The sequence below is a fragment of the Trachypithecus francoisi genome, unplaced genomic scaffold (genome assembly GCF_009764315.1).
Source record: "Trachypithecus francoisi isolate TF-2019V2 unplaced genomic scaffold, Tfra_2.0 Lachesis_group9, whole genome shotgun sequence".
Lineage (NCBI taxonomy): Eukaryota > Metazoa > Chordata > Mammalia > Primates > Cercopithecidae > Trachypithecus > Trachypithecus francoisi.
Genome location: NW_022681474.1, coordinates 6,166,536 through 6,190,966, shown reverse-complemented (window position 1 = coordinate 6,190,966; position 24,431 = coordinate 6,166,536). Strand labels below are relative to the sequence as shown.

Here is a 24,431-nt window from a genome sequence, read left to right as displayed (position 1 = left end):
TTCCAAATACCGCTCTAATCTGGACTTAGCCTACCTAAATAGTCCTCCTGTGTTACCAGGTTTGGATCACTTTATCCTGTTTGCCAAAATGTGTACCCGTTTGGAGACCTCTTTCATGCATGGCGTCCTGGGTCCCCATGTATTGAAAGCAAATATTTGTTTCCTGCCTCTGTGTTGGGGGTTCTCTCACATACCAGGAAGGAGGCACCACTGACCTTTTGGGAAGCAGAGGGAGAATTATGATAGAATTGGCGTCCTGCTTTGAAAAATGTAGTCTTTTGTTTATTTGCTAGCAGACATTGTAGCACTGAATACATCTTTGGGTCTGACAATGGGACCGGTTGAACAATGGAGCTGTCAAACTAGCTTAATGCATGTCTGGGGCTTTATTTTTTTTCTTTTTCAACACCCTTTTTATCTCCTATAATCTTGTTTGTATAGACTATCAGAATGAAGAGCTTTTGCAACTGCTTGTTTGTGGTTTTGTGCTTTTAAAAAATTTAGTATCTACCGTTCATAGAGCTTTTTGCATTCTGCCGCTATGTTGGTTGGATTAAGTTAGAGATTTATTGCTTACCTCTCTGTTAACTACTGAAAGAAAACTTATTGATTGAGAATGCTTGTAATACCATTATCAGTCTGGCAAATGCCTTGTGATCAGACCTGCCTCTATGGTATTTAAAACTTGGGGATTTTTAATTTGCTCATTTGGTGAACTTATGAAACATAGCATGAAAAAGAGTTAAGAGGAATATTTTTGATGTTTACGTAAATTACAATTTTTAGTCTCTGCTTCTCCCTTTGGCATCTATGTACATAAACAATTTAGAAATTCAAGGACAAGTGAGAACTTTTGCCCTTACAATTTTGGTCACAAACTATTATTACATAGCCTATTAAGTTGTGAAGTTCAAGGTCTCTGTGGAATATATTGATTTTTGATTTACGCTTATGTCCTCATAAAATGCCTTTTTATGCAGGGCAAACATTTCTCACATCTTCAAATATCTTTCATTTTACCAGATAAGCATTGGTTTCTAAGGTAAGAACAGTGAAGCTTTCGACAGAGAAAATGGAAAAATCTGTTTCAAACTTCTCAAATAATGAAACCATTTATATTGCCACATAAGAAATAAAAGAATTGACCCTACAGTAGTGAATTATAATTGATTTACATGAAAATCATTTTACTAAGGTTGACTTCTGTGAAGAATATATCTTATCTAACATTCTAATGTGTTGCTTAATTAGTTGTTTGTGCCACAGCAATATATCAGAATATATTAGTACATTTATGGAGAGAGTTTAAGGACCTCATTTTAAAAAAACAGAGGGGAAATCATTTTAAAGGGTAATTTTTTAAACTTTAGTTGTAAATATTCCCTATTGGATTATATTTTGGTTTAAATTTGTGATGTTCTCAGTAAATAAGAAACAAGATGTATTACTTAGGAAAACAGTTATGAAACATGAGCTATTTTTTAGAATTTGGACATGAATTTCAATCTTTTCAATTGAAGTTGAAATGTTTTAAAAAATTTTAATACAGAATTATTAAAATAAATGTTACCGGATAAACAGAATTGCCTTCTGAAGTAGAGATTTTTCTATGGACAATATTTTCAGAGTAGGGACACTCAAAATGTATGTGCAGCATAATAATATTTTTTAAGTTATCGGTTGTGAATAGAGTGGATTTTAAATGCGTGCTTGTGATGTTGTCTTACTTGCAATGAGATTCGAACTGCTCATTCCATCAAGTATACCAATAACTGTTTTCAAGATGAGCTCATAAAAGGTAATTGGTGAAGCTTTATATCTGAAGCTGGCACACTGTTTACGGCACACTCAGATTCTGCTTCCATGGGAAATGTTTAATCCAAAACAAAGGTTGCAAGTCAATTTTGTGTGGGTTGGGAGGCAAGTAGCCTTCTGTGCTCCCTAGCTGCTTGTCTGTGGCCTGCTTAAAGAAACGACTTGGAAACCCCCACGTTGAATTTTTGACTAAATTACCAATTATTTGTCTGTGATCTAGTCACTGTAATTCCTGGGTAGTCACAGTTAGGTCCAGGAATGAGGGAACTTTCTTCTCACTTTGTTTGCTTTTCCAGTGGCTGGATTATTACCAGCTCCCAGAATTTGGAGGCTGCCCCCATTCCAGCATCCGACATACATATGTCTTTTCCTTTCACCTGATGGGGATGGTGTGAGGTTGCCCGAAGCTGGCAAACTTGTCTACATCTATTTCCACAACAGGAACGGGATACGTAATCTGTATCCTTCCATAAGCCTCTACATGTAATAATTCCCAAGGTAGTGACTTCCACAAATGTTAGGAAAATTTAATTCTAAGCCCAGACATGCAGAAAAATGAAGAGCAAAAGATTCGAACTGGGAAAATGACTTCTTTCCATAGAAAGTAAATATTGCACCCTAAGCCCTTCTGCCATGAGCTTTGGGAATATTCGTATAGATGTGTACTGAGATCTCTAACCCCTGTGTATGAATATTCCTTGATTTGTTAAAATGAAACCAGACGGTTTTGCTTTTTTAAAAATAAGAGGGTATACAGTTGCAAAAATCTCCTTTTGGGGTTGAAAAACAAATGCGAGCATTTGATTAATATTCATATCTAGAACTTTGTAGCAAATGCAGATTGTGCTAGAAGACTGAGGAAGTCATTCAAAGAGTGAATCAATACTAATTATTGTAATCAGGGGGGTTAATTAGGTGAAAACGTGGCTGATAAAAAGTTCATTGAGCACAGCCATGAAAACACGCAGATTGATGGAAAGAAAGTAAAATGCACAAGGAAGAGTGTTACGTGGGGATGATCATTCTGTATTTAAGGTGTCAGAATTCGTAGACGAAAAGCATACCTTGATTTTGTCATCATGGTAGTGAGTAATTAGTGGGTATTAGAAATATCCCACTTAGATTTCTTTGTATAGAGATTTCTGTAACTGTCGTTAACAGAATGCAGTTTGTTTTGTGGCATCATCTTCTTCATGGCATTGATCTGTACTTCCTGGAACAGTAAGGATCACAAGTCCATTCAGTGGCAATAATGCCTTTTTGGGTCACCTTTATTAGCCTTCACTGAATTTCTTTGCATATTTTGATAATTCCTGGGGAATCTGGGGTGGGGAGAATTCCTGATTCATAAAGCTATTGATTGCTTCTGTAATTGTTACTGGATATAGGAGTCTTTTTCTGAACTAACAGTGACTTTTGTTTGGTAGGAAAGACGAGGCAATGGTTTGGAGAGGATTAAAATTTGTGGCATTTGACTTGGCTGACATTGGAAAGAGAGTGTCCAAGGAGGGACAGGATGCATGAGGTTTTAATGGTGTAGCCCATTCAGAATTGAAATGAAGTGTCCTAGAGCTGAAGCACCTTTCTGATTAAATGGCACCAATTCATAGAGATCGGACTAAGATGGAAGTTGTGTGTGTGTGTGTGTGTGTGTGTGTGTGTGTGTGTCGGAACCTCCATTCAACTCAGAGATGTTGCTGGTTAACCCTGATTTTCGATGAGGTACACTTTGTTCCCAGACACACCATTCTGCTTCATGGAATGTCGTCAGCAATTATCATGTACAGGTGTGTTTATCTCCACCCCACCCCCACCCCCCGCCCACACACACACACAGCTTTCTTCTGTGTGACTGATCCAGCACATTTTCTTGTATGTCAAGACCATCAAAGTTAATAGGAAATGGCATCTGTGGAGAGAGGGTGACACCAGCCCTCAGTGACATGTATTACGAGGGCAGATTGAACTCCTGCTACTTTAGCCCATTCCAGGTTGACCCGCCCATGATTGGCTGTTCAGGATCGTGATGCATCACTAGAGTTTAGGGAGCAGGATTGGCAGCATGTCCTCAGAAAAAGATAAAAACTAGAGTTTCCCTGCAAGACTATTTAGTTCCACAAAGTTGGTTGTCATGGAAAGGGAGAGCTTGAGGTTTCAAGTTATGATGCTGATACACCTTCGATATGCATGGCTGTTTTCATCCCTTTCTTCAGAAGGCCTGCAGCTGCAATCAGTAGAAAACTCTGTGTTGAAGCTTACTGGCAGCATCACGGGCTTCTAGCAGGTCTATGAACTGACTAGCTTGGGCACAGTTGTGCCTTTATGTGGAAATTGATGAGTTGCTTTTCATCCTTCCAGTAGGGCTGTCCATCTCAGTCCCACCAGGACAACAGGCCCTGCAATGTTGCTCATGCCTTGCTTTGTGAACAACCTGGGCTGAGAGTCCAGCTCTCCTCTGGGCTCGATGAGAAGGCTGACCTGCTCATTCGGAGATGCCTTTAAGGTATCATGTCTGTAAATGAAAACTCATGTTGACCTTGTTTTTGAAAACCGATTTGATAAAAAGGGATGGAGACCTCATTCCAAGCCTCAGGATGTTTGGTGCCTGCTCTCCAGAAACGATAACCTCCCTCTTCCCTCTGGGTCTGGCTACAGGCCTTAGAAGTATCAGTGAAAACCTCAGTGCTAAAAGAACAATCGAATCAGGATTGGCTTTCTCTCTTCCTTTCCAACTGCCCATTGTAGGTTTTAACAAAGATAGGGGTGGGGGTGTTATAATAGAAATAAGGAGTAAAAATGAAATTAACAATCTACTGTATACCTGGCACTACACTAACTGGTTACTTTTATCTTGTACAATTTAATCCTCAGATATACAAGAGTTAATGGTAGTTGTTATTCCCATTTCAAAGATGGAAAAACTGAGCCCAAGAGAGAGAGGTAAAGGAACAGACCCATAGATACAGTGGGAGGAACTGTGACTCTGTATTCAGCCAAACACCTCACATGAGCCACCTTGACAGTATAACTATTTAATAGTTGACATTTTAAAGACATTTCTTTCTCTGGTGCTGTGGTTCCACTGTAGACGTTGATTTGTGTCTCCTGGCTTTAACTAGTGGGGAAGTTGTACAATTCAGCGAGGAACCGTCATGTAGGATCTGAGGTCAAATCCCTGGTCACTGTTTATAGTTTCAGCTGCTCAGCCCTTCCTAAATTACAGCTCTTTTAAACTTACCTTCCAGTGCCAATTTTGGGAATGGCATAGGACTGAAGAAATGGAGCACGGTGCTCATGCAGAAAGCATCTAGCAAGTAAGGAAGGAAACATTTTTGAAAGTAGCAATGTAGATTCTAACAACTCTCTCTTCTATACCCTCATTTGTTCACCTTACAGTTGAGGAGGTCTTTGAATTAAAGCATCCCATGCCTCACTTCTCTTAGGCTTGAATCTGTATAACGGGAACAGATATTGGAAGGAACAATAGACAATTTTAAAGCATTATGAAATTTAAAAGTGAATTTTTATGCTTCTAGGGGACCAAAATAGGTCACACTGCAATGAAAACCAATCAAGCAATAAACATACATGGAGTGCTCAATGAAAGACATCGTCTGGGGCCTCAAGCAGCTCACAACACTCATAGAAGAAAGCGTAGACAGTGGATGAGGAGGGATCAAGTGGCGCAACGCAGAGACAGGGGAGTTGAGTTGGGCCCTGAAAGATGGGCAGATGGAGGTGGGTGAGGGGGAGAGGGAAGATGTCGTTAGGACACCCTGAATTCCTTTTTACTATTAAAGACAGCAAAATACAATCCTTAGCTTCATCCCCTTTCTTCCTCAGACCCTAAAGTCATTTACATCTCTCCTCTTCTCTTACCTGCCCTATTCCTATGAAACAGGGCAAATATGTAGCTATTTACATATTTGTATACAAATATGTAAATTCATATACAGAGGAAATTGAGAGGTGAAGTGATTAGGTCACATGACACTTTGTATTCAGCAATAGTGGTAGGACAAGATAGAACATACTCCACTCAGCTTGACTAGATAGCCATACCACTTTTTCCTGAAGGTTTTGGGTAGTTCTTTTAAGAGAAAGAAAAAAAAATTCCCCTAATGGACTTCATGGGAATTAGCATCAAAAGCAAAGTTAAATAGAAAGTCATTTGGGATTTTCAGAAACCTCTATCCTTGGCTAAAAATGGCTGGAGATTTGAACCATATTATAGGAAAAAAATAAATTTCCTGTGCTCAAAACCTTAATGTATTTTCAACCTACATGTCACTTTAATAGCTTGGTTATATAATTGCTGTAGTGATAATTAGGTTAACACATTGTACTTCTTATCTGAGGATCACGGTAGGCTTTGATTTTTCAGCCATTCATCTCTATTAGGAAGTACGGAATGGCCACACTTAAGAGAAAGGTCTAGCTGATGAATCAGAAAATTAAATGACTCATTCCCGGTGTCAGTCAACTCTTTGACAGAATGAAATGCTGAATCCAACAGGTCTGGTTCTTAAGCCTCACAATGTCTTCACTCAGTCTGAAAGTAACGCTTGCCCCGAAGATTCTGATCTGCATGTACTGGATCAGATATCTTCTCATCCCAGTGACCATGAGCTCTTAGGGAGGGATCAGTTACCATAGTGAGTCAAGTAGATTCATGTGCTTCATTTTAACAGAAACCAAAGCTTTGGCTCTCTTAATCCTCACGCTTTTTTCAAGATGTATTTGTTCAGAAAAAGGACAGACATTCAGGCACATGGGGCTGTCATGCCCAGAGAGATTCCCTCTGAAGTAGAGAATTTGATTCCTGCCAAGATCCGTCTCAGACAACCCCACCCTCAAGCTTACCACGTCCATTTCTCTTCCTTTCACCCCACCTGTTGCTGCCTTCTCTGGGACCGAATGTTACGCCCGCAACTGTGTCCTCCCAGCTGTTGCTGTTCAGCTGTTGTAGTTTGTCAAGCGGTAATTTCTCCTTTTTCTAAAATTTAACACCATGTGACAGTAAGATAAGAACTCCTGGCCAATTGGGGAAAACATGTTGTCGGGGTGGGGGTGGTGAGGGGCAGACTGGGAAGGAATGAAAACCTCATTCTGATAAGTGTAAATTTTGTTCCTACCGCCAGGCTGGCACCAGATAAGGGCACTTGGTATAGTTTGACAAATCTCGGCATCTTCAAGAGGGCACTGGGACATTTCTTCAAAGGATTTTTTTTCTCTCTCTGAGTGCCTGCCATGTGCAAATCACAGTGCTAGACAAGGAAGCCGTTTTCTTCTCCCCACCCCTTCCCCAGACGTCTCCTTCCCAATTTTCACATCCTATTGACTCCCTTCACAGTGGACAGTCTTCCATCCTCCCCGCTCCTCTTCCTGGTAATGTCTGGAAAGGAATCTCAGTGCTTACTGCGAAGACAGCTGTTCCTAGTTCAGAAATCAACCTTGGTCAAGGCAAGTCAAATGTGATTTCTCTGGCAGACGAGCTACCCAAGGCTCCTCTCTTCACTTTGGTAGCCACCTACCTTCTCAGACACGCAGCTGGAGAGGAAGTTTCTGCCATTGTCTGGCTCCTATTTGAGAGAGAGGAGGAGAAAAGGGAGAAAGAGAAAGCTAAGAAAGAAAGAAAGAAAAAGGCCTGCAATCTTGGTACAATGGAGAAAGGAGAAAAAGGAAAGGGCAAGTTAGAGAGGGAAGTGATGAGATGGTTGGGCTCTGGGTGCGAGAGATCCACAGTGCTAACATTTCATTCCCTTGGACTGGAAGCTGCAGAACACGCTAGTGGGGTGCCTCCTTTGCGAGTGAGAAGGTATGTATCCAAGGAACCGTCTTCAGCTTGAAGGCCCCTTCACAAGGGAGATAAATTCACCATGATGTATTTTGGCTCTATGAAAAACAGCCTCAGAAAAACACAAGATTGCAAAAAATAAAAATAAATAGAAACCAGTAGAAGCTATTCTCAAGCAACGGTGACTACTTACTATTCCCTGAAAAAATGTAAAATGAGCTTAATAACGATTTCATCTTTATTGGCATTTACTTTTACTTAAATCACCTTAGAAATGTGATAATGTCACCGTTACAGAAGTTATCAAGATAGAGCGAAAATAAGTGATCATTTAAAACTTATAATTGGCGATATAAATATTTATTGTTTAAGTGATATCATTATGGAACCAAGAAGAGATAGGCTTACAATATATCACTTAAGGATATGTTTGGGGTTTTTGTTAACACATTAAAAAAATGTTTATTTTTGCAAGTTGCTAATGAAACTGCAGTAAGCCAAGAACAAACACATGGTCACAAAGTCAGATACTCTCTCAGGTACTTAAAATTCATGTGGATTTCAAATGTATTGCCTGGCAATGGTGGGAAATCCCCTCACAGGGCCTGTATTGCTTGCTCCAAATGGCTGTGAGCACACTGGACTTGTTTTTTGTTTCTTTGCTGTTGCTGTTAACTAAAACAGCTATGCTAATAAAATTTGAATTTGCAAATGTGATAGAGGAAAGATGTTTTGCATCCTGGTTTGTCATGACGAGCCAGAAATGAGAAGGAAAAAGAAATCCTGCAGTAAAGGTGGCTTTTTGAGTTAACTGAACAATGCTAGTACATCTTTGGTCTGTAGTTGCAGGGCTGATAGCTACTGTCTTTTAAGTGATGCTACCATGGGAAGCTCTGTATGGGAATAATAAAAAATAGAAATGTCACAAGATATACAGGGTTGTCTGTAGGAGCAGAAAATTAACTGTTGGGTTATAAACATGGGTCACGATATATCGAGTACCAGTCCCTAAATTATAGTAGCAACTTTGTACAAAAATGTTGAAAGATCTCTAGTCAGGGGACTGTATTCTGGTTCATTGATTGAGTGAGGTGGCAGAAAAAGGGTTTGTATTCCAAGTCAAGCAGTTTGTACTCTGTGTACAAATGCATTTATTAGCACTGTTTCTATTGAGTGTTGTTTTTTTTTCTTAATGCCAGTGATAATTCAGTGTTCAGACAATGACCTGTGGACAAAACTCTGTATGAGATGAGGTTCCAAGAGGGAAGTGGAGCTGAAACGGCACAGTGCTTTCCCTTGCCTGGGAAGGCCTCATATAAAATGAGGTCATTCAGAAACTTTCCCTTGAAGTGCTTCCAATTCTTGAATTGCCTTTTGTTTGGGAAATGAATAGCAAGTTGATTAAAAAAAGGAGACAATTAGGGAAGGTAGGGGGATGGGGTGAGAGAAGAGCTCAAGGTTTTTCTACAATGCAGTTAAAACTATGAGGAAACTTCATTGTTCAGGACAGCCTGGTCCCCAGTGATGGCAACACAGGGTAGTGTCACCAACCGGTTCACATCCACAGGTGGGGCCAGCTGATGGCGTCGTCCCCTCCACTGCTGTCGATAAGATCCTTGGCTATAAAATAGCTTCATTGAACCTGAGCGTTCAACAGCGACCCCATAGAGCTGTCTGCCAAATAACTCCACCTGCCAAAACATGATACCTGATGGCTCGTTACTGCATGAAAATTAAAAAAGGGGCCCTGTTGAGTTGTTTTTAGATTTTTTTTTTTCTTCCTACCAAAGCAGTGAAATGAGAAATTGAAGCTTTTCATCGGGTGGTATTTGGTTGGGTGTTCTTGTTTTGTTTTCTCAAGAGCTTTTGAAATTTGTATTTTTACAAATGGCTTTTGTGTATGTGCTGTGATCATGGAAACCGACTCGATATTAGAAATGAAAGCTACAAATGGAAGACTGTTGTAAATAACCTATGATGGGGGTGATGTGTGTGAGTATTTTATTTCCCTCTGTTACCTACCTCAAGTGCCTATGCAATCACTACATTATTTATGTATTTGGCAGCCAAAGTATTTAAACTCAGATACACCCCATAAGCTCTCCTCGGTTCACATCACCGTATCCCATGTAGAGTGAGTTTTCTTTTATATTTGACCCTGGTTTTGCTTATATCTTTAAACTGCAAAAGCAAATGTGCTTTGAAAACTATGTTACACAGTAGTTAAATAAGGCAGTAACCTATGCACTTGGAATTCTCTCTCTATGACCTACTTACATACTACTTCACCCTCCTCATAGTATGATTAAAAGCTGCTTTGAATCCACTATTGCCTCAGGGGATTTGAGGCTAGACTTTAACAAACTGCTGAGAAGGTTTAAGTCAGTAAGAGGGCTTCCTTACAGCTTCTTCCAACTAATTCACATGCAATTAAAGAGAAAATAAATATTTGAGAAGCGTACATGTTAATGAAACATGTTCTACCTTATAGAATGTAGATATATATGGAACTTTATGCTATGGCTGATCAGAAAATATTTTTCATTTTGATTAATGCAGTTGTGTGTTGCTTCTGTTTTGGAGGCCAGTTCTGCTCCTTAAAATAATTTTTATATAGTCAGCTCATTATATATTATATGTATACATTATTTATGCAAATAACATATGGAAAACCAAGAACTGTCAAGGTTTGTCTTCATTTATCCAGCTAATTATTAAGATAATTGAAAGACCAACTAAAATCCTGTAATTTCAAAGGCAGAACAGTAGCTGGGGAATAAATGTAGCTTAGTAGTCTGAGGTCAAGTTTGGCCCTTTGGGAGTATAAAAATTCACTCGATTGCAACCATTTCTCAGTTCCTTAGGAGCCTAGACCTGGTTCCTCCAGTAAGGTAGTATTTAAAAAATTAAGGTTAGTTTAGCCCTACATCTAACGATCTTGGAAATCGAAGGTCAAAAGCCAGATATATTGTTCAGCTGAAGAAGGCAACCAAGTCCATTAAGCACATGTGGACTTAATTGACTATCCCAGGTCTGATACTTTATATTGCTCAATGCATCAAACCTGGATTTAAAAATTGGTTTGTAAGTATCCATTTGCCTTCATAACCTCTAGTTAGCTGTCATCACACAAGAAACTGGTGAGAAAAAATTAAAATCATATTTTCTCTAGGTCATGTCTGATACATTTAACTACTTGTGACTTGGTTGTTTACCCCTCTGGTCTGTGTGATGGTATCCTCAGGCATAATTTGTGAGGAGAAAGCCCAGCTTCCTAGCACAGTTGTGATTTTTAGAAAAACAAAGACTGAAAATTACGTATTTCAAACAAAACCATAATGTGTGTGTGCATGCATGTTTGTCTAGGTATATAGCATATAGCTGTATAGACACATACATTGCCCTTAAAGTTGAAGATGTCATTACAAAATCCAGTCATGGTTTCCCTAAGAGGTAAACTAAACTTTTCGTATGCAATTTATGATATTGATTCAGAATGTGAAATATGCCACGAAGTCTTACATACTTCTGACTACACTGTGAAAAGTTTGCTACCCAAATAATCAACTAAACAATGAGAACGATCAATTAGAATGTCACCTTAGAAACGAATTAATTTTCCAGAATTTATGCACATCACTTAAAAATTAAACTCGCCAGCTTCTCTGTTTTTTTTTCTAAGAGTTTGGCCATGTTTCTCAATTCTTGTTAGTAAATCAGTCACAAATCTTAAGTGGGTATTTAAGCTTCATGGCCCTGACATTACAGACCTAACACTCGTGAATTCACTCAGCTGGTTTCTAATTATTGTGTTAAATACTAGGAAATGGCAGATTCATGATTTATCGTTTGTGTAGAAAACGTGATTTATGACTATTTTCAGCCGCTTATACTTCTTAGTGTTTGCAAGATGACAGAAGAGGCAGTGCCATCGTGCAGAGGCAGGTTTGTCTTCCTTAGAGCACTGCGATAAGTCCCTAAATGTCACTTGGGTCATATATCTGATCTTTACTTCGCCTAAACCTCCTATACCTTTTCGGTGATCGCCGTTAGCTCCTGCCCGGGCAGGCACACCACACCGAGGAGCATCGAAGCGAACCCTCAGGCTGCTCGCCTCCCGCCGCTGGGCTCTGGGAGCGCGGCTTGAGTCTGGAAGTGGAGCGGGCTTTGGCGCCCGGGTGGCCCTAAACCTACTGCGAGCGGCCACGGCGGCCTCTTGCCAGGGACCCCCGGGCGGGGGAGCAGAGCCAGGCGGGGAGCGGGTTTGCCTTCGGGGGCCCGGGGGACCCTGAGAAGTCTGCCCGTGCCCCGGCGGTGAGCGCGGCGGCGGCGGCCCGCCCTGGGTCCCCGCGGGGCGGGGCCGGGTTCGGGGCCGCGCTCTGGGCCGGCGGGCCCGCAGGGGTTAAGCGGCGGCGGGCGCCCCGCGAGCTCCGCCCCCGCCCGCCGCACCTGGCGCTCGGCAGCCGGCCGCCCCGGCGCTGGATTTCGGAGGGGATTGGCGGAGCGCGAGGAGAGAATGTGACAAGTGCCGGCTCGGCGGCCGCCGGGGGAGGCCGCGCGCACCTGTCCCTGCCCGTCTCGCGCCGCCCGCGGCCGCTCGGACGCGCGCAGAGCCGCCCCCCGCCGCCGCCGCCGCGTGCGCCCGCGAACATGACTTCTGCCTTCAAGCTGGATTTCCTCCCGGACATGATGGTCGAGAGCCGCCTGCTCGTTCCTGACAGAATGTGAGTGGCGCCGCGTCCCGAGGCCGGGCGAGCGGGCGTCCTCCCCTCAGAGTCGGCGGCGCGAAGGGGACGGGCGGCGCCCGCGGCTCCCGGGCGCGACTTGGCCGCTTCGGAGCCGCCGCCTCCCTCGGCCTTCGGAGGCCGGCGCGGGACGCGGGAGGAGGGAGCGGGTGCGGACGAGCAGCGCCGGCGGTGCGGGGCGCGGGGCTTGCCGGAGGGGCGAGCGGGGCGCGGCGTCTCGGGGACCGGGCGGGGTCCGCGAGTCCGAGTGAGGACCAGCGGGTGGGGCGCGGCTTCCCGGGTCCCCGCGGGGTGAGTGGGGGACGGGCGGGGTCCGCGGGGCCGGGGTGAGCGGGGCGCGGCGTCCCGGGTCTCCGCGGGTGAGTGAACGGGCGGGGTCCACGGGCCGGGGCGAGGACCCGCGAGCTGGGTGAGCCTGGCGCGACGTCCCGGGGTCCGGGCGGGGTCCCTGGGTCCGAGTGGGGACCGGCTAGCCGGGCGCGGAGTCCCGGGGTCCGGTGGGGCGGGCGGGGACCGGGTGGGGTCCAGGGGTCCGGGTGAGGACTGAGCGGGGCGCGGCGTGACGGGGACCGGCGAGCGGGCACGGGGTCCGGGCGAGGTGCGCGCGTGCGAGTGTGCACGCTCGTGTCATTTGAAATGCGGGGCTGACGGAGCTCTCGTGGCCCGGGGAAAGAGCTTTCTTACCAAATTACCCGCTCATCTGACTTGATATTTGCAAAGATCCTTTCCTAAGGTGGGAGAGGGGAAGCGGAGACAAGGAAGGGCGGGGGGATAATTATAAAGCTTGAAACTAGTCAGGTGTACTTTATTGCAGAAATTAGAGGTAATTTTTACGTAACCATGGTTTGTCTGATATGCAGTCTGTAATTTAATAATTAATGTGATTCTGGTTGTTTTACATGTCGTCAAACTAGGATAGAGCGTTTATTGGAAGAAGTAGAGAGCTGGGATTCCTGAAGAAACGAAAGTATGTCTAATTTTTAGCTGGCTTGATAGGAAAGTTTTAATTAGCTCAGGGAGGGTCAGCAGGATCTATTTGTATTTCAGGCATGCTAGGAAAAGGAAACCTAAAAAGAAAGGATTGCCAGAGCGGGACCAAAAGGTCTGTGTCCTTTTTAGACATTTTAAATTCTCTCTCATCAGGCAAGAAATTGGATAGCGGATCTAAGCTGTAATTAATCTAATCTAGTGGGGGAAAAAAGGATTTCTATGGTAAGAGTGCGTGTAAAATGTTTCCCGTTCTACCCACTGTAGGACTTAACATCCATATTCTTTCTGGCACCTTATGGTACTCTGCAGTATTGAGGTTATTCCAGGCTTTATGATCCATTTCCCTGGCAACTAACTTTCCCCTGCCATGCTAGATTCTTTTTCTAGCATGTTAAGTGTTACGAGTTAAGAGATTCTTGAGAAACTCTGCAATAGCCAATTATTTGAGCTGCAAGAACCAAAAGAAAGGGGGGAGGGCGGAGGAGGGGGATGATAGAATCTGTCATGCAAATTGTCTTTTGAGTCAATATTAAGAGTGTTAACTTGCTTGTACATGATCAGGTTCATCTTTTCAATATTCCTTTTTGGTAGTTTTCTCCGAGATATGAATCATGGTTAGTAACATTTCCACGACATTTGTTTTAAGAGACCTCTCTCCTGTCCCCCATCGTAAAATAGATATCTGTATAGACACGTAATACATGTTTGCACATGAGCTAGTGTGAAAGTTTTATGCGTTTTCTCCTCTAGAGGCTAGAGGGTCCAGGCTGAACTGAAGAATTCACCTAATCGTGATTTTGAATTTATGGTCACCTACTACTTAAGTGACCATAATATAGCTAAGCTGATGAATTCTCTATGAATTTAAAGTGTTAATGGCCTCAGAAAGATGCAGTTTCTTGTCAATTAAATTATGAGTTATGAAATTTTAATTTATCTTTTTCATTTGGTGGATGAATGTGGCCTGTTCAAGCGATTTGCTCTGAACTGAGCCCTTGTGCCTTAGCCATGGAGTCTCTCTTAACATGACTTCTACCTCACTTCTCTTCCAAATGTTAGTTATTTCCAAATGATAGCCTTTGGAATCAAACCCAAATTGTTCTCAGCGTTTGTCAGCTGTTGCTTAATTGAACTAAAGGAAGAAAAGAGGATTTGTAAATGATAGTTTTATTATTTGTTTCCAAAATAGCTATTGTGTGTCTCCATAGCCCTGAGAACACTATGGCATGCTTTTACATATCGTTGATAATTAACTCATGTTAGATACTGTACCTGGGGGTAGAGGTGTGTGTGGGGGAATATGACAAGTTGAAAATGCCTGAAATCCGCCTAAGTTGTAAGTTTTATTGCCATATTCACGCAGTTGAGAAGCTAGCCACGCGGATGTATTGTTTTTGGGACTGGTTGTCATGTGTGGTATATTGCCATTTGGACTAAATTGCAATCAGCTAGATATTGGCCTATTCCTAAAAGGAACTTAAAGCATAGGGGCTTTTCTACTGTTGATTTTTCCAAAGCAGTAGAACATTTTCAATGGCGTTTTCCCACAAGAATATATTAGATAAGTTTGCAAGATGTAATATGTTTGAGTCCTCAAGGCAGATGAACAAATAGCTTTTGAGATGAATTATTACGCTTGATGGCCCCACGAGCTATCCACTGTTTAAAGAGCCCAGATCGTTTAAGGCTCTGCAGTGGTGTAGAATTGCTGCAATATATGCTTAAAAGTTTTAGGGTTTTAAACATTCAGTATCAAAACTAGAAATGGAAATGGACATTTTAAATAATCATGGCTATTAAAGTTTCATTGTCTTTGTGTTACTATAGAATATCATCTACAATATTAGCAACACAGCATAATGAAAACAGGCACTGATTCTTTAAAAATTAGATTTTAAACTGACAGTTGGTTTTCGATTAGGATGGAGGGGGGAGTGTTTCCTCCTTTGATTTGCCTTTTTAATGACCATATACTTGCATTTAGGGTTTGTAAATGGTCTTGAATTTTTAAACACAAACTAATAAATGATGTCTCAGAAATGAGAAATTACAGTTAGACTGACAAACACAGCTTAAAAAACATTAGGTGTTAGAATAAGACACTGAGAAGAGTCTACCAATAAATTAAAAATAAATCTTAATTTTTTTTACAGTTGGTAGGTAACGTTCTTGAAAATGAGAAAAGTTATGTTGATTGTAAATTCATCAGCTTAATGAACTAGCTTTTGGTTAAGTCCTTTCAAGTTAGGATAACTGGCAAAGTACCTGTCAGTGTATAATTAAACTGAAGGGTGGTTCTAAGGACATCATTGTTAAAGCTGAAAAGGGCTTTAGAGACCATCTCATCAGACCTCATTTTATAGATTAAGAAACTGTTAGAGGGGCAGTGTGACTAGTCCAAGAAGTAATGACTGCCTCCCCGCAAAATAAGGAAACGTGAGTTGTTGGTTGAGTGCCTGCCGTGCCCCAGGATAGTTGATTCACACTGTCTATAATCTGCAGGGTGGACATTGCCCACATTTTACAGATGAGGCTTAAAGAGGTGACCTGCTTGCCCCTGCCACATAGGCAGTAAATGGCAAAGCCGTGGTTTTCAAGTAAGCGAACACATATGGGGTTGGCGTGTCATGTTCATGGGTTGATGCAGAGAAGAACACTGAATTAAAGGATATAACATAGCATTTTATCAAAATCAAAACTGTGCCACGTGAGAATGAACGTAAGAAATAAGTATGTCACCCCATCGGGATTGATGTATGTGACGCATCATTGTATACTTTCTAATTTGATTCTAATTCAGTTATTCCATGTATCTATTAACTAAGCAGAATATATTTTAATTAAAAATCTTTTTGGTTTACAAGGTTCCAGCAAGATGAAGATCAAAAGCAGTGGGGTTCTGTTTTTCTTCTCCATGGGCATTTAAAGTCTATTTAGAAAATACAGTTATAAATAATACGGAGATAACTGGCATTTATCACCTGATACTATGATGCTCATGAAAGGAAATTAAAATAAGAAAAGTCTAAAGAAAAGGTTTTGCATATGATTCTTTGAGGAACATTTTTAAAGTATTTTTTTCAGTTGAGATTGCTCAGTTAACAGCACATATTATCAGCTGCTTTCCGAGACGAAGAATTCATCCCACACTGGCTTTTTAGAACACTGATGTTATCTTTGACCTGGGCAGAGGTATTATTTTAATTGTTAAATCTTGCTGTTTAATTGTAATTTGCCGGGTTGAGATAACTTTGGCATCTGTTGATGAGATGCAGTGAGCTGGGGAAACAAGACCCTTGAAAGACAAGATAAAAAGGTGATGGGATTTTTAGATATGAACCTAGTAATTAAGATTTCATGGGATCATTTAGAGTGTTTTCCACCTCTCAGTGTTTGTTTCTTTTTCCTCCCCTAACAGCTATAACAACACTATATTTGGCCTGTGGTAAAAGACTGCAATATCCTTTCCTTTTTTACATAAATCCCCAAACTTCATTTCTTTTTACCCCTTCCTTGCTTTTATTAAAAGTTAAACACTCGTTTACTTAGCATAAAAAGACAGGTTATGTTTGGCATGCAAAGTGATCTGATACAGTTGAGTGTAACACAACCAGCACCCAATATGACCCAGCTCTTGGGCAAAAAAATCAGGGTAGCGATCATTGTTGAGGCTTATATGTAGATTATCACAGGAATATGATGTCATTGTTGCATTTTTTTGTAGAAACCAACAAACATGAAAACAAACTCTCATAAATGTTAAGCAATACTATAAGCATTCCGTATCTAATTTACATTTAAATGGAAAATGTTATATTTTCAACATGATTCAAGGAGCAAAATTAATAAGTCATCAATGTTGTTTATGTTCAATGCTGCACTTTACCCAAACTTAATAGGTCCTTATTTCCACTTTAGAATATTACTGTTTGGGAGATTTTGTTTCTTCAGGGGAGGGTCACATTTTTGCTTTTTGTTTTCAGATTAGGACATCACAAAGAGTTAGATGTTTGTCAGTGTAATGTTTGTTTTAGAGAACCACAGAAGGGAGGGTTTGGAAACTACTAATGATTTCCAGTTCATTAGCACCTACAAGTTCTCATGCATCCTGTTTCCTCCACCAGGGAGGTGCCAAGTCATATAATGAAGCCAGTATCAGTGGTGTGCTACTTGTGTAGCAGTGCAGAAAATGTATTTTTATTTTTCCTTAAGAAACATCTCTTGCTAAACCTAAGAGAAATGGAGCTGCACATTCCTGGGAAAAAACCTATGTGGGAAACAAAAACTAATTAGAGCAGCAAATGTGATGCTCTCAGGTAATTGTAAAATAATTATTCCCCTTTAGCATCATCACCGTGTAATTGTTCCATCCAATATCCTCATGCTCTGAATCCAGATGTGAAGGGATGGAAACCACCTCCTCCTCCTGGGAATGTCTTTTTCATTTAGTGAGAGCTTTAGACTCCTTCTAAAGGACTTTTAAAAGAAAGGGGGGAGACATTGAGGGAGATTTTGAACAGCTTCACTCTCCCCATTTGTTCTAAATCATGACAGAAAGTGATTACTCCAACTGTTTTTATAGAAATACAATTCCAGTTATGTGGCTGAAATGCCTTGTGAGTGTATTTGAGATTTACGCATTTGCTGTGCCAACCTGGAGTTTTATGAACGGTCTCTTTTATGAACTACAGATTGTATGTTATATTCAGATACTAAGAGTGATGGTTTAAAATCAGCTGATAATTTAAAATGTAATGCTAGTAAGTGTGTAATCCTGTGGCTTTCAAAATGATGTATGAGTACAAATTCAGATTTTGGTTACATTTTGTTTACTCCATTTGAATGAATGCCTCAGAGCCAACTTAACCAGCAAATTATTAGACCCATTTTTTTTCCTCCTAAAGATTTATGTAAATTAAGTTTAAGCGGTATTTAAACTATCAGGTCGGCTTTATTATTCTGTATTTTTCTATCAGGCTACGTGGCCTTTTACTTAAGGTGGGGTTTTAAATGAAGAAATGTATGCTGAAGAGATCTTCATTTAAACAGTCTGTGTCATCTAGATCAGCAGCCCACGACTAACCTAGGTAGTTGACCAATTTACCAGGATTCCTCTCATAGTAATAGTGCTTTAAAGGTAGGAGTTAGATATAATATTTTGATTTTAAATCTCAATAATTAAAGAAGTCAGCCAGGCACGGTCGCTCACACCTGTAATCCCAGCACGTTGGGAGGCCGAGGCAAGCGGATCACTTGAGGTCAGGAGTTCAAGACCAGCCTGGCCAATATGGCAAAACCTGTGTCTACTAAAAATACAAAAATTAGTTTGCTGTGGTTTCGCATGCCTGTAGTCCCACTTACTTGGGAGGCTGAGGGAGGAGAATCGCCTGAACCTGGGAGGTGGAGGTTGCAGTGAGCTGAGATCGCAGCATGACACTCCAGCGTGGGCGACAGAGCAAGACTCTGTCTTCTTCTAATAATAATAATAACGAAGAAGTCCCAGAAGTTTGTCTCTTCAGTGAGACTGTGTGGTGCTGTCATAACCATGGAAATCCAGTCCCCCCAGCGCCACGGCTGCTTTGTCTGACACTTACAAGCTCCAATAGGACTGAAGATTTCCTGCATTCACAGATGAAGGTGGTGACTCACTACTCAGGGAGAATGAAATTCAGGTCAGCTGATTTGTTTGACATCTTGACATAGCTTTTGGACAGCTTAAATTGTTTTTGGTGCCGTAACAGTATACTCCTAAGTACTTCAATTTACATACTAAGTCTAAAATTATGTGCTTTTATGCTGAAAGTCTTGATTTTATGCTTTTTCTAAAGTTCACAGTTTGACTATAACTCATTAAATTTTAAGGTGGTATTTTATATCCTTTTCCCCAAATTATGTCTTCCTTTCTCCTAGTAGCAGGAAAGTTGAATCTCATTTATTTGACACAAAGACCATCGGTTGGTCCTTCAGGCTAAAATAGTAAAATAATTTGTTACTTACTTGAATATGGTCAGTAGGCCTAAAATATGTGTGTGGGGCATATGTATATATATGTGACTATGTATCTGGAAAGTCATCTTATTGGACATACGGTTAGGCTTTGTGTCCTCACCCAGATCTTATCTTGAATTGTAGTCACCATAATCCCCACGTGTCAAGGGAGAGAGCAGGTGAAGGTAATTGGATTACAGGGTTTCCCATGTGCTGTCCTCGTGGTAGTGAGTTCTCACAAGATCTGATGGTTTTATAAGGGGCCCTTCCCCCTTTGTTCAGTGCTTTCCCTTGTTGCCACTTTGTGATGAAGGTGCCTTGCTTCACCTTACCTTTCTGCCATGACTGTAAGTTTCCTGAAGTCTCCCCAGCCATGCTGAACTGTGAGTCAATTAAAACTATTTTCTTTATAAATTACCCAGGCTCAGGCAGTTCTTAATAGCAGTATGAAATGGACTAATACAGCATAGTTCTTCGCTTTCTTAAAATATTTGCCATGAAATGGTCTTTGGTTACAAAAGTCATGGTACTTGTGTTTTTGGATTATTACCATTGTAACTGAAAGATTTTATGTTCAGAAAAGTTTCACATTGTGACCAGAGATGTACTGCAAATGAGTGATACTGCTAGAAAAAAGTCTCGCGACTGTATTTCGACTCTCCTTCCCAGAACTTTGGATTAACTCCCATGAAGGGTGAAGACAACCTCACTCTGGCAATCCTGCCATGTTACTGGGTGAAAAGCTGAGACTCTTTCCCTTTTGAGGGCCTCTTTTCTCCTCACTGCTGAGTCCTTGGATCTGGGCGCTTCTTCTGTTTCTCAGTGGCAATTGAGATGTTGCTACTCCTGAGGTCTTTTCAGAGTGAGAGTAGGAAGAAAAACAGACCCTTCACAGAGAAATCTGGACAGCTGGGCCTTTGCGGATGTTGTCTTATTGCACAGATACTTACGGTCCTCCACGGACCACACCCCCCTACCTCGTGCCTCTTGGCTGCTGCTGCCATTTTATATGATCCATGTCATGATCCCATGGCCGCCTGTTGCTGCTGAAAGGGGTCCTTGAAATTTGTATTGTCTAGTGGGAGTCCAGCACATAAAGTGAACACTTAAAAAAGATGAATGTTACAGCAGATTCACAAGCCTGGAAGGGGGTAAATTAGTGTAAACCAACTTAAATATCCCCCTCTCCGCGTGCGCGCGCGCGCGCACACACACACACACACACACACACACCCAGGTGTTTTCTCTTTGGAACTCGGGGGAAGACATTGGATATCAAGTGAAACAGGGTCGAAATCATTTGGTCCTTGAAAACTCTTAGGGGAATAATGGAAAGATGATACCCAAAAGCATGAAGACAGAAAGCATTTGGTAGAGGACTAATGTGGATTTACTTTGTTGTTTTGCTCTTCACTCCTGAGTCTCTGTACCCTGGCCTAGATTCAGTGTGGTCATAAACAGTACAGCTTTTTCCGAAGTTTTCTTGTTGCCTTTCTTATGTTTTCCTGATTTGTGTATATTTTTTAAAAAATCTCCTCTAATGCCCGTTTTATTATCCTTTTCCTGAGCGGCTTCCTAAGTTTCAGGAGAAGGGGCCACATCCGTCCGGTATTTAGTTCTGAGGGTTGGAGCCTTGGGAGGAGAGCAGTATCCAAATACCTAGCTCATCACTTATAAATTCCACTGGAGCAGCTGCTTGTTTCTGCGCATTGAACTGTATTTTGACTTCCTACATTATAGGAGGAGTGTTGAGTTTTCGGGTTGAGCATAAGGGTGGCATGTTTCGGAATGATTAACTTTATGAATGTCTTTGTCTGGACCAGCTATATTTGGCTATGCTGCAGCTGTGTTTGCCTTCTCAAAATTGTCACCAGGAGGCCTCCAACTGCAATTACTCACTTCAGTCCATGCTGGTAACATCTTTGCTCGTGACTCCCATTGTCCAGCCAGCCATCTTTTCTCGGTGTCAGGATTGAGGGAGAACGCAGGAATCGTTTGAGAAGCCCAGATGCTGCTGAATGCTGCTGGCAGCTCTGTCTCAAAGCAGTTTCTTAATATTAAGCCGTCCTTACATTGCTTCCTCATGCATTTGGGATTCTTCTTTCTTTTCACCACAAGCTCATGTTTTCCTGTCTCCTTGTTCCCTCTTTTCTTTCACGCTTTGATGTCCAAAAGCTGCCACCAGCATCAAATGGACGGTGTTTCTTCCTCTTCTGGGTACCTAGAGCACTTGGGAATGTGTTTTTACTTCTGGTGTCTTCGAGTCCTCTTACATAAGGGCCTCTCTCCTGTGTTGGAGAGGAGACTGAAAGGCAAGGACTTTTTTTTCTTCCCCTTGGTTGAGTACTTGTTGCAGAATTTACCTTTCTCTTGGGAGGAATTGAGGAAATACTTTTTCTTACTACAAAGACCATTTGAATTCCATTGGCTATGTGTGCCTTTTAATTTTTCATGGGAGTAACTTCTTGGATTGTTCGACTTGCCCTGTATGTCATAAAATGGAACCACTGGGGACATGGCATCAGGGCCTTTCCCAGCACCAGAGTGGAAGAGTGTCCTTCAAGGCTGGGCGTCCTTTGCCACCATCTTATGAGAATGCCTGGCCTGCCTTCTAATCTGTTCCATGCCTACTTCAAGTCTCAGTTGACTTGTCAAGATTCCTCATCTAGAAAATAAGGACAATAAAATATGCTGCTTACCTGTCCCACAGTGTTACTGTCAGACTAATGTTGGGAAAGAAATGATAACCTAAATATTTTATAGCTTCCTGGCACTTTAAAACTGGCCACAAGTTCCCCTGCATTTCCCAGGAGAATCAACTCTAATGGAACTTCATTACAACCAAAGAGTAAATGTTTTCTTCTTCAGAACCTTCATGCTTTGAAGTCTCAGGCAAAGACCCATAAAGCATTATTGCTCCCAAGTGAACTTTCAGAAAACGCACAGTCCCCAGGACAATATCATGAAGACTGATTTTTTTCTTCCCCTCGCCTTTCTGCGTGATGGTTGAGAAGTAGAATGAAGTTCATGTTCTCTCTGTGAACTAGTGGTCAGACCTTTCCATTCTGGGATGGGGTGAAGCAAAGGCAATATCTCCACGTGATCCTTGTGAAAAAAGCCCTTCTCTAGACCAGCTGAAATAGATTTTGATTTTCTTATGGGAAGAGAATCAGCCACACAATATGAAGGCTGGTTCTGACATCATGGGAATCACAACCCTTGCAGAAACCCAGCCATTAAGGAAACGATTTTTTCCTTTCTTCTTTTTTTTTTTTTTTTTTTTGAGATGGAGTTTCGCATTGTCACCCAGGCTGGAGTGCAGTGGCTCCATCTCAGCTCCCTGCAACCTCTGCCTCCCAGGTTCAAGCGATTCTCTTGCCTCAGTCTCCCAAGTAGCTGGGATTACAGGTGCCCGCCACCATGCCCGGCTAATTTTTTCTATTTTTAGTAAAGACGGAGTTTCACCATGTTGGCCAGGATGGTCTCAAACTCCTGACCTCGTGATCCGCCTGCCTTGGCCTCCCAAAATGCTGGGATTACAGGTGTGAGCCACCGTACCCGGGGTTTTTTTTTTTTGGAGATGGAATCTTGCTCTATTGCCCAGGCTAGAGTGCAGTGGTACAATCTTGGTTCACTGCAACCTCCGCCTCCTGGTTCAAGTGATTCTCCTGCCTCAGTCTTTGGAGTAACTGAGATTACAGGCCCCCACCTGACTAATTGTTCTGAACTTTTACTAGAGACGGGGTTTCACCCTATTGGCCAAGCTAGTCTCGAACTCCTGACCTCACGTGTTGAGTCCACCTTGGCCTTCCAAAGTGTTGGGATTACAGGTGTGAGCCACTGCGCCTGGCCAAGGACACGATTTTGATAATATGAACATGGAGCAGGGAGGACTGTAGATCCTGCAGCCTTGGGTGGCCTCATTATGTGCTCAGGTCGCAGAATGCCTGGAGGATGCCAATGGAGAGAGTCCTTGGGGAAATGACCTAGACACGGAATTGGTGATTTTTTTGCCTTATGTGGTGGTGTAGGGTTAAGACAAGGGGTTTGGTGTGTGGGTTATCTGCAGCATCTATGTGGTATCCAGCTGCAGGGTGTGTCCTAGTTATTTTGGTGGTTAATAAACAGGCACTTCTTCTGATGTCGATGATAGGGTCTTTGGAGTGCTAAGAGATCAGAGCCTCCACAGAATATAACAGTTTGCTCCCAGTGCTGCAATGACTTGATGCCCTAGATCAGACAGCACAGATTCTGTTTGGAAGCCTAAAGCCTCGGTGTGTGAAGCCATTGTTGAGGAATATCCTCCATGACGGGCCAGGGGAATATTTGGCACCTACTGTAGCTGAGAGTGTGATATTGACTGTGGAGAAATTCTCCAGGCTGTGAATGTGACCTCCAAAATGCAGACTCTTGCCTCTCGTCACACAGCATTTCGCATTAGGGTGAACCAGGGGACTTCGCTGGGGGCAGGGGAGCCTTTGGCAATATCAAAGATGACTGTTGTTGCTGAGATTGTTGGGAAGGGAAAACTAGGTCTGTGGTTGAAAGCTGGCGAAATCTTTGGAGAAGGGGGCCAGCCACACAGATACTACAAATGTTTCTGTACAAATTAATTGGCACTTTGTAATTAGCACTTTTTCTCTTATCAATGTCAAAGAAATCTGATTAACTTTATAGGCAGACTTTCCGTTGGGCCAACGGTTTTAAATCTGCCTGTTGTAAAAAGTGACCAAGATTGGACTTTCGTCACCTCAGAAGCCACGTGATTGGCCACACTTTTATCTTGCCTCTCTCTGTCTCGTTTTTCAGGTCTCCTAAGGACATGCTACTTTTGATCCAGATTTGTTTCCAGATCCCTGCTCAAGTAGTAATCGTGCAGACCCCAGAAGCCAGAAAATGTTTTCTAATGTCAACCAAACTAATTCCTTGCCAATGATATGCTGCTTTTTGGTGTGTGTTTCTTTTAATTCTGATTACTGATACTTTAAGGGATGCTGCCTTCCTGTGGTTACATTTTCTGAACTATTTTATGAGATTAGTTGTTCTTGATTTAGGATATACCATGAGCCAGCCATCAGGCTAAGGAGTTTATATTT

General features: G+C 42.0%; 1 protein-coding gene across 14 annotated transcripts in view; it reads left to right on the top strand.

The window, feature by feature from the left end:
• CELF2 (CUGBP Elav-like family member 2) overlaps positions 1–24,431 on the top strand; it is a 540,282-nt gene that overhangs the window by 210,572 nt on the left and 305,279 nt on the right. For 2 of the 14 annotated variants that reach the window (XM_033209727.1, XM_033209723.1), the window contains exon 1: positions 12,051–12,336. The exons of 10 other annotated variants lie outside the window; for them this stretch is intronic. In XM_033209727.1, the coding sequence (XP_033065618.1) occupies positions 12,263–12,336 (74 nt within the window). In that variant the 5' untranslated portion in view covers positions 12,051–12,262. Of the gene's footprint in view, positions 1–12,050; positions 12,337–24,431 lie in introns of those variants that run through there. 2 more of the 14 variants (XM_033209724.1, XM_033209720.1) reach the window with 1 other exon arrangement.